The sequence below is a fragment of the Nematolebias whitei genome, chromosome 23 (assembly GCF_014905685.2).
Source record: "Nematolebias whitei isolate Nwh7 chromosome 23, NemWhi1, whole genome shotgun sequence".
NCBI classification, from domain to species: domain Eukaryota; kingdom Metazoa; phylum Chordata; class Actinopteri; order Cyprinodontiformes; family Rivulidae; genus Nematolebias; species Nematolebias whitei.
In genome coordinates this window covers 427518-437637 of record NC_056520.1, presented here as the reverse complement: position 1 = coordinate 437637, position 10120 = coordinate 427518, and the positions used below count along the sequence as shown (strand labels likewise).

The window sequence follows — 10120 nt, the reverse complement described above, 5'->3', positions numbered from 1 at the left end:
ATGGCTGTCTTGATGGATAAATGGATGGATGGATGAATGGTTGAATGGTTGGATGGCTGGCTGGAACCCAGTCTTTTCTTTTGTCTCAGAATGTAAAAGTATCAATAAATGTTAAGAACCATTAGATGTTTTTAGTTTTATAATTTCACACGTACCGGCCAGAGAAGCCCCCTGTAAAACCCGTGATTGGCCCATGAGCCACCAGTTGATAAAGAGCCACCAGTTGATCGTCTGACTCATGTCTCCACTGCAGCCGGTGGGTTTTCATGTTTTTCAGTCAGATTTTTCTGTTCGTTATTCTTTGACAATTATTCTTTTCTATTGTTTGGAAGCGTTTGAAACAAACACATCACCTGCTGTCGTTTGACGGATTTGTTCCTACAAAATCAGACATTTTATTTTCAGCAGAGCCTAAAAAACAAAACAACATATAAAATATATAAAGAAATAATATACAAACTAAATAAAAACATTTTAGATATTTAACGTACAGTTATATTTGAGTATTTAAGAGAGAAATACTAAAACTTTATTTTTTGACGATAGAGAGACCAGATGTCCCACTTTATGTAGATTATGTCTCATATTTAATTAGACTTATTTTAATTATTTTATAGTCAGGACAGCAGGGATGGTTTGTGTCACTTTCAGATTATTTAAGTCTAAGTCTTTGGAAAGACTACAAAAATCCAAACTTGAACATGAAAGAATTCCAGCTGCATTTTTTTTGTAATTACAACATGAACTGAACCAGTAATTAATCCTGAACCAGTAATTAATCCTGAACCAGTAATTAATCCTGGTAATTAATCCTGAAATGACCCAAAAGTTTCACTTTTTCTGCTCCTGCGTTCTTTAGCAGTGACGTAATGAACTCCCGCGCTTTGGAAAGCGCAAAGACGCAAATAGGAAGACGTAATTCACTTTCCGTGTCGGGTCCAGCCAATGGGAGCAGAGAATTCTAGTCAGCCAATGGTGTGCGCCCTCTACATGTCCGTCGTCCAATCAGCGTCGAGAGGGGGTTGGTAAAAGCAGCCAATGGGAGCGCAGCAGGCCAGTGGCCAGCGAAGTGTCTGCCGGGTTCTCTTCTCCGCCCGGCTGGTTCCTTTTTTTTTGGGATCTCGCAGCAATGGCGGAACAGCAGCAGTTCTACCTCTTGCTGGGTAACCTGATGAGTTCTGACAACAACGTCAGGAAACAAGCAGAGGTAAGGAAAAGCTCGCGGCTGGAGCTCGCACTAAACGCCCTAACGTCGTTCGCTGACTGTCCGGCCGCGCGCGCTCGGACTCGGGAGCCCACGTGCGACGAGAGTCCCGGCAACTGACGGCTAAGGCTAACTCCCGACATGTTGCGTAGTTGTGCGGGAGATGCGGATTCAGTGCTGGCGCCGCGTGTGCGGGACCTGGTTAGTCCGGGCGGGTTTCGAGGGGGCGAATGGGTGAAAGTGTTCCCCTGGTGCTAATCTCCAAATCTCCCAGCTGACGGCGGAGCTACAGGAAGTAGCTCGGAGCTAAACCGCAGCTAACGCCGTGTTAGCCTCCGAGCTAGCGGCGGAGTCGCTGCCGCACGTGAAGAAATCGATCTTAATAAAGATCACCGGATCATTTAAGGGCTGATGTGTTGGCAGTGAACATGTAGCTGTCTGGAGGCGCTTTATTGCAAATAAAACTCGACTAAGAAGCATTTTTAAACGTGACTACAGGGGCGAAGCTATGGGGGAGCCAAGGGGGACCACCTCCCAAAAAGTTAACTGGTGCACCCAGTTTTATTTATTCTGAATGTGATTAGTAAAGCCTCCTAAAGAAAACATAAAAAACACTGTTGAAGTTAATATAAGTTAAAGGGTTAAGTTGTATTAAAACATCTCGGTCACCCCTGAACGAGTTAATCTGGTCTCGGATGATTAATTTAAGAAATAATGAGCACCAAGTTAAAAAGGAATAATTTGGGGTAATGTAGTAAAACATTGGATGATCATGATAAATTTTTGATGTACACAGCAACACAAAAGTATCTAAATATTATTAAATATAATATTTAAATATATTAAATTAATAATAAATAGTGTTTTCGCTTGAGACATATTGTTTTGGTGATTGTACCCCTTCAAACTGCACTCATGGTTGAAGACCAAAAGGACGATTGGAACATGCAGGACCTGTTAAAACTGGACTCTTCTGGTTTCTGAACACGATTTAATTCTGTTTTTATTTTGTTCATTTAGACTTTATTTATCCAGGTCGTCTCATTGAGCCACGAGAACGCATTTTCAACAGAGACCTGTTTAGGAGCAGATGGTGGGGGTTGAGGGCCTTGCTCAGGGGCCCAGGGTGGGGCCAGTGAGGGTGGAGGCAGGTGTGGGTGCTTCACCTTTTCCACCCACATGTTGACGGTACTGGGAGTTGAACCTGCGACTTTCCGATCACAAGCCCATCTTCTAACCTCTACGCCACCACTCCCCCGAATTTAATTGTGTTTAAATTCCTGTAAAATGATAAATTACCCCCCCCCCCCCCCCCGGTGTCGTTAAGTAATCCAGGTTTACTTTGGTCTCCTGCAGCAAAGCTTTTGGGCGATGCGGTTAAATGTGATCTCTGCCGTCACCGACTGTCAGCGCTTTCCTTTTGTCGAGCACAGACTGTGGCGTAAAGCTGAGCTCAGTGCTATTCAGCTACGGCAGGCCTTTGTATCGCATAATCAAACAGCCAGTAGAGAGATTATTATTCTTTCAGATGGTTTCAGTGTTCCCAGTTGGTGTTTGAATGGTGGCCAGTAAGAGCTAAAACATCTCCATTTATAGCTCTATCACTATTTTCTCTTTTTTACAAAACTAAATTTACATTAAGTAACAAAAGGGTTCAGTGACCCGGACCGCAGGAACCGCACCTGGTCGGTGACCCGGGCCTGGTGTCAAAGTTAGACTGGTTCTAGTGGTCACATTGAAACGTGGTTCAATCAGTGCAGCAGTTTTCTAGTTTCCATGTGTAGGTCAAAGGTCGTCCCCTCTGCTCCTTCTGACCGCAGTCTGCAGGTTTCCCTGCTTCAGCACACCTGCATGTAACGAACGAGTCGCTCGTGTGCTGCACGTTTCAGTCGGCAGCTCTGTGGCCGAACGTTCACAGCAGCTGTTCTGCCACTGAAGCTCCGCCCAGTCTCCTCTTTGTGACGCAGATGTTTTCATTCGACGACGCCCGGGAGTCGATGAAGAATGTTGTTTGGTCAGAAGATGTTTAATGTCGTGAGATAAAGAATCTGCTTGTTTACCTGCGAGCGTCTCTTCAGACACACCCACCCGGGCGTCGCTCCAGCTCTAGGTGATGTGTTCAACAACGTGTCTTTTCTTCACAGGAGACCTACGACCCGATCCCTGGACCCAACAAGATCACCTTCCTGCTGCAGGCCGTCCGAGATGCGTCGGCTGCAGAGGAGGTAAACCAAGCGTCCATCCTTAGAAACCTCGTGTAAACCTTGACCTGAGGTTAGGGCAACAAAAGTAACAAGTAGAAGTTAACGAGCCGACAGCTCTGAAGAGTCTCGTTAGTTAGTCCTTCGTCTTTCAGCTTTTGTTTAGTGCTCAGTTGTGCTGGTTGAGTAATTACAACACTGTATTCATCATCATCATCATCATCATCATCATCATCATCATGATGCTTCAGTCATCTTGGAGGTTTTCTGAACCAGCAAACAAAACCAAGCCTGCATAACAACAACAACAATAAAGTTATTAATAAATCAATTTCTTGAATCTATAATCGTGATCTTTAGCTGGTTGACACCAGAACACGCATGTCGGAGTAAACACGCCAACATTAATGAACATGCAGGAGATTAACGCAAAATAATCCTCGTCTTTGTTTCCATGTAAACAAACGATAATCATCCTTGGGTTTCTTGTTAAATTAACTTGTGAATAATTTAATTTGTAAAGAAAAAAATAAATAAACAAAAACTGAAATAAAGTTCACACGTCAAGTTTCCTTTCAGGGAACGAAATGAAACTTAGCAACTTGTATCTTCCACTGGCTAATAAGGTTTTAGTTGTGCTTGGTGTTCGCAAGGTGTTATTGTAAGCACATGTTGGCAGCATGTTGGCAGCATGTTGGCAGCGTGTTGGCACTCCCTTCACTTTTAAAATAAAACACAAATGGAACATCATCAGATGCCGTAACTCAAAATGACTCGTGAAACTATGTCGAGTGTTTTCAATGTGGTTAAGCGCTGATTGCTAAGCTAGCTGTTAGCATGTACACTCGCCCACACGTGGCAACAACTTGAGCCATGAACTTTGGCTCCAACGACTCATGGATGCTGCTCAAGTCGAGCACAGCAGGAAGTCATCCCACCTCTTTCTGAAAGACTAAAGAACTACAATGAGACTGGTGCACACAGATGTGGGCGGAGCTTATGCATTAACCAGGAAGTGAAGAAAGAGGATTGTGCTTCCTCTTTTCAAAATAAACTGTTTCAAAGTAAAATCCATGTATCAGTTGAAATGTGGAGAGAAGTGTTTGTTTGGAGCGGTGTGTTCATGTGTGGACCTTCTGCTCCACTCGTGGTGCGGCCATGTTGCTAAAGTTCACCGTGACGACCAGCTTCACTTCAAGAAGCTGAAACCTTTTCAGCTTCTTGAAACGAGAGCGGGCAGCGAGGCGTCGTCGTGGTTTTCCTTCTGGTTTCTGTTTGAAACGGTTCCGTCCGGTCCCGTCAGGTCCGACAGATGGCGGCGGTGCTGCTGAGGCGGCTGCTGTCCTCGTCCTTTGAGGAGATCTACCCGGGTCTGACGCTGGAGATGCAGACGGCCATCAAGGCGGAGCTGCTGATGAGCATCCAGCAGGCGAACCCTCCCAACATCCGCAAGAAGGTCTGCGACATCGCCGCCGAGCTCTGCCGCAACCTGATCGGTAAAGTGGACGTCTTTAAGCTCCGCCCTGTTTGTTTGTGTTAAGGCGTTGAAGGTTAAAGATGTTTCTTCTGCAGACGATGACGGGAACAACCAGTGGCCGGAGGTGCTCAAGTTCCTGTTCGACTCGGTCAACTCGGACAACGTGGGCCTGCGAGAATCCGCCCTGCACATATTCTGGTGAGCGACGCGCTCGGCTCGGCCCGCGACGGGCGCGCTCGTGGCTGACGGGCGCGCTCGTGGCTGACGGGCGCCTTGTCTCGTTTTGTGCTTCAGGAACTTTCCGGGGATCTTCGGCAACCAGCAGCAGCACTACCTGGAGGTCATCAAGCGCATGCTCGTTCAGTGCATGCAGGATCAGGCCAATCCACAGGTAGCCGTGTTGACCCGGCGTGGCCTCGCCGCTCCGGTTAGCCTCCCCGCCGGGCGTGTTCACGACTCTTTGTTCTGATCGCAGATTCGGACCCTGGCAGCTCGAGCTGCAGCTTCCTTCGTTCTGTCAAACGAGAGCAACACGGCGCTGCTGAAGCATTTCGCCGACCTGCTGCCAGGAGTTCTGCAGGTCGGACCCAGGACTCAGTAAAGTTTTCATCAAGTCCTTCGTGGCGCTGACGTTTGTTTGTTTGTTTGTTTGTTCAGGCTGTGAACGAGTCCTGTTACCAGGGAGACGACTCGGTGCTCAAGTCTTTGGTGGAGATCGCAGACACGGCGCCCAAATACCTGCGACCCAACCTGGAGGCCACGCTGCAGCTCTGCCTGAAGGTGCGTTGGATTTCTGTTTGTTCAACAGAAGAGTGGGCGCTCGTTAAGGGTGCGTTTGTTTAACGGGCGCTCGTGTCCCGTCTCCTCAGCTGTGTGCGGACACGAACCTGACGAACATGCAGAGGCAGCTGGCGCTGGAGGTCATCGTCACGTTGTCGGAGACGGCGGCGGCCATGTTGAGGAGGCACACGGCCATCGTCGCTCAGAGCGGTGAGGTCATCAGCTCGGAGGGGGGGTCGGCAGGCGTTCTTGTAGCTAACGTGTTTGTGGTCTCAGTGCCCCAGATGTTGGCGATGATGGTGGACCTGGAGGACGACGAGGAGTGGGCCCAGGCTGACGAGCTGGAGGACGATGACTTTGACAGGTACCGAAGGGTCTTCAGAACCGGGGGGGGGGGGGGGGGGGTGTCCTGCTCCGAGGCTCGTTCTGACGAGTTTCCTGTGGTTTACCAGCAACGCTGTGGCCGGGGAGAGCGCTCTGGACCGGATCGCCTGCGGTTTGGGAGGAAAGATCATCTTACCCATGATCAAACAGCACATCATGCAGATGCTGCAGAACCGTGAGTGACTCCGCCCCTTTCTTTACACCTGACTTGAAATGAGGGGAAGTTGAGCCTTTCTGTTGACGTCTCGCCACCAGCTGACTGGAAGTACCGCCACGCTGGGTTGATGGCGCTGTCCGCCATCGGTGAGGGCTGCCACCAGCAGATGGAGGCCATCCTCCAGGAGATCGTCAGCTTCGTCCTCCTGTTCTGCTCCGACCCGGTAACGGTTCTGTTTCCTGTTCTGTGCTGGGTCTGTTAGAGGAGGACGTGTTTAAACTGGGTGTTTCCCTCCCCAGCACCCGAGGGTGCGCTACGCCGCCTGCAACGCCATCGGACAGATGGCCACGGACTTCGCTCCGACCTTTCAAAAGAAGTTTCACGACAAGGTACCTGTCCATGTGTGCTGCGGCGGTTCTGGTTCTGTTGGACTCTGTGTGAGTTGTTGTCTGTGTGTAGGTCATCTCGGCCCTGCTTCAGACCATGGAGGACCAGAGCAACCCTCGGGTGCAGGCGCACGCCGCCGCCGCGCTCATCAACTTCACGGAGGACTGTCCCAAACCGCTGCTCGTCCCGTACCTGGACAGCCTGGTGCAGCACCTGCACGTCATCATGGTGGCCAAGCTGCAGGAGGTGGGAGCTTCACGACTCCAGTCCACTTCACTTCTAAAGCCCATTGAAAGAGCAGCTGCTACCAAAGTGTTTAACAATGAGATCAAAGGCAGTCGTTAAAGATCAAACCACAAAATGAATTAAAATCAACGATGGGATCACGCTGCGTTACACGTCAGAGAACAGGTGTGTTTTTAAAAACAGGAAGTGAAGCGTCCCGTCCCATGTTGGGGCAGATTGTTGCAGGGTTTAGGACGCACGACTGAAAAAGCCTGATCTCCTCTGAGCTTCATCCAAAAGCAGCTGGACAGATGATCTGAGAAGGAACATGTGGTTGAAGGTCAGAGAGACTGAAGGTGCAAGGTCATTTAGTTTTAAAATCTATTCTGATACGTGGAGGGAGGACAAAACTGGTGGAATATGATCAAACCTACGAGTTCATGTTGAGAGCCGAGCTTTAGTATTTTGGACAAGCTGGAGAAGTGAAGTGGAGACCTGACTGACCCCAACATAAAGAGTTGCAGTGGTCCAGCTGGGTTGTAATGGGTGCATGGACTGTAGGTCAGATCTGATCAACATGGACTTCATCTTCACTATCTGCCTTAACTGGGAGGACATTTTCTGCAGAACAGAGTTAAACTTAAAGTCAGAATTTAAAACCATCCTGAGATTTGTAGCAGACTTAAGGTATGGACCAAGAGAGTCCAGGTTTACAGGATCAGAGACGGCAGCAGAGCTACGGTTAAACACAATGACTTCAGCTTTCTGATCGTTGAGACTTAAAAAATTTGAAGTCATCCACGTCTTGATGTCATCAAGACATCATCATAACGATGAAAAAAAGACGACGTTTCCTCAGGATAGACTCCAAAGGGAGCAGATGCAGTGACAATAGAAGGGGTCCAAGAATCAAGCCCTGTGGGACCCCGCAGGAAAGAGACTCTGACACACTATTTCCAACTTTAACACAGAAACTCTGGTCACTCAGATAAGAACAGAACAATCTGCACCAGTAATCCCAGTCCAGTGCTGTAACCAGGATACAAAGGTACTGTACAGCAGCAGGTCCAGAACCAGGACCGGACTGACCAGAGTCGTTTGCTAACAGAACGTCATTACAGACCCTCACTAAAGCTGTTACGGTGTAAATGTTTAAAACGCATTGAACAGAGTAAAAACTCTGTTCTTTGAGAAAGGACGGGACGTTTTGGAGATGGGTCTGAAGTTTGAGCATCAAGTCCAGGTGTTTCATTGGTTCAGTTACTGCTGCCTGTTCACAAACATCTGGAACCACAGCTGTAGCTGCTGTTGATGACAGAAACCTCAAACCTGTTCCTCTGCCCTCAGCTGATCCAGAAGGGAACCAAACTGGTCCTGGAGCAGGTGGTGACGTCCATCGCCTCCGTGGCCGACACGGCGGAGGAGAAGTTCGTGCCGTACTACGACCTGTTCATGCCCTCGCTCAAACACATCGTGGAGAACGCCGTGCAGAAGGAGCTGCGGCTGCTTCGAGGGAAGACCATCGAGTGCATCAGTCTGATCGGCCTGGCTGTCGGCAAGGACAAGGTGGGTGTGCACCTGGAGGGCCCGGACTCTCAGAACCTGTCTTACCTGTCTGCTCAGCATCCACTCTCCTCCACCAGTTCATGCCGGATGCCTCTGCCGTGATGCAGCTGCTCCTCAAGACCCAGACAGACTTCAACGACCTGGAGGACGACGACCCCCAGGTGGGACCCCCTGAACACGAGTGCATTCGTTGACGGCGTCTCGTTCTTGAATTAATGGTGCCGCGCTGCCTTTCAGATCTCCTACATGATCTCAGCCTGGGCCAGGATGTGCAAGATCCTCGGCAAGGAGTTCCAGCAGTACCTGCCGGTGGTGATGGGCCCCTTGATGAAGACCGCCTCCATCAAGCCTGAGGTGGCTCTGCTCGACAGTAAGTCCACCACGTTTGAGCTGTTCTGTTCTCGTTCTGGGTTAAGAACCAAAGCCTTGTCTTCAGCTCAGGACATGGAGAACATATCCGAGGACGAAGGATGGGAGTTTGTGAACCTGGGAGACCAGCAGAGTTTTGGGATTAAGACGGCGGGCCTGGAGGAGAAGGCCACGGCCTGTCAGATGTTGGTGAGCAGAAGGAGGTTCTGTGGTTCTGTGAGATAAAGTTCTGCTGGTGCAACCTTCACGTCCTACTTTGTTCCTGCAGGTGTGTTACGCCAAGGAGCTGAAGGAGGGGTTCGTGGAGTACACGGAGCAGGTGGTGAAGCTGATGGTTCCTCTGCTCAAGTTCTACTTCCACGATGATATCCTTTCAATCTTCAGACGGCTGATGTTAAAAATCTTGGTGTTATTTTTGATCAGGACATGTCTTTTATCCCCCACATTAAAAACGTTACTAGAACCTCCTTCTTCCACCTGCGTAATATCACTAACATTAGAAACATCTGATCTAAAGATGATGCAGAAAAACTGGTCCATGCATTTGTCACGTCTAGACTGGACTATTGCAATGGTTTATTATCTGGGTGTCCAAATACTTCTTTAAAACGTCTCCAGTTGATCCAAAATGCTGCTGCCAGAGTCTTAACTGGAGTTACTGGGAGAGATCATATCTCTCCAGTTTTAGCTTCTCTCCATTGGCTCCCTGTCAAATCCAGAATAGAATTCAAAATCTTACTTCTAACCTACAAAGCTCTCAACAACCTAGCTCCATCTTATATTACAGATCTTATTGTTCCATATTTTACTAACAGAGCACTTCACTCTCAGACTGCAGGTTTACTTGTGGTTCCTAGAGTTTCCAGCAGCAGAATGGGAGGAAGATCTTTCAGTTCTCAGGCTCCTCTCTTGTGGAACCAACTTCCAGTTTCTGTCCATGAGGCTGACACATTGTCCAGTTTAAGTCTGTCCTTTTTGATAAATCCTATAGTTAGGGTCGGCTTGGGTTTCCTGAGCTGTCCCTTAGTTCTGCTGCTATAGGCTTAGACTGCTGGAGGACAAACTGACCACATGTCCTCTCTGCTGCTGTCTTTACTTACTCTGCCTTTTTAGTTTTTTTAATTTCTATCTTAACATGTTTGTTTGTTTGTCTTTCCTCCTATAGAAAGTACACTTGGACTATAGAAACCACACCTAATTGTCTTGTAGTGCATGTTTTTGTTCAGTAACCTGAGACGACTCCTGTTGTGACGTGGACTATAGAAACCACCCGTGGACTATAGAAACCACACGTGGACTATAGAAACCACACGTGGACACACATGGACTATAGAAACCACACGTGGACTATAGAAACCACACGTGGACTA

The 10120-nt window shown here is 48.4% G+C and overlaps 1 protein-coding gene across 2 annotated transcripts in view; it reads left to right on the top strand.

Annotated features, from left to right (window-relative positions):
- Nucleotides 1–1062: 1062 nt before the first annotated feature.
- The window catches only part of kpnb3 (karyopherin (importin) beta 3), a 12747-nt gene continuing 3689 nt past the window's right edge, over nucleotides 1063–10120 (top strand). Inside the window, exons 1-18 of one of the 2 annotated variants that reach the window (XM_037696570.1) lie at nucleotides 1063–1207; nucleotides 3349–3429; nucleotides 4709–4901; nucleotides 4978–5080; nucleotides 5177–5273; nucleotides 5358–5462; nucleotides 5540–5662; nucleotides 5752–5872; nucleotides 5939–6026; nucleotides 6115–6221; nucleotides 6302–6426; nucleotides 6503–6592; nucleotides 6663–6836; nucleotides 8163–8381; nucleotides 8459–8542; nucleotides 8619–8751; nucleotides 8818–8939; nucleotides 9019–9115. In XM_037696570.1, coding sequence (XP_037552498.1) covers nucleotides 1130–1207; nucleotides 3349–3429; nucleotides 4709–4901; nucleotides 4978–5080; nucleotides 5177–5273; nucleotides 5358–5462; nucleotides 5540–5662; nucleotides 5752–5872; nucleotides 5939–6026; nucleotides 6115–6221; nucleotides 6302–6426; nucleotides 6503–6592; nucleotides 6663–6836; nucleotides 8163–8381; nucleotides 8459–8542; nucleotides 8619–8751; nucleotides 8818–8939; nucleotides 9019–9115 — 2140 coding nt within the window. In that variant the 5' untranslated portion in view covers nucleotides 1063–1129. The remainder of the gene's footprint in view (nucleotides 1208–3348; nucleotides 3430–4708; nucleotides 4902–4977; nucleotides 5081–5176; nucleotides 5274–5357; nucleotides 5463–5539; nucleotides 5663–5751; nucleotides 5873–5938; nucleotides 6027–6114; nucleotides 6222–6301; nucleotides 6427–6502; nucleotides 6593–6662; nucleotides 6837–8162; nucleotides 8382–8458; nucleotides 8543–8618; nucleotides 8752–8817; nucleotides 8940–9018; nucleotides 9116–10120) is intronic. The other variant, XM_037696569.1, reaches the window with a different exon arrangement.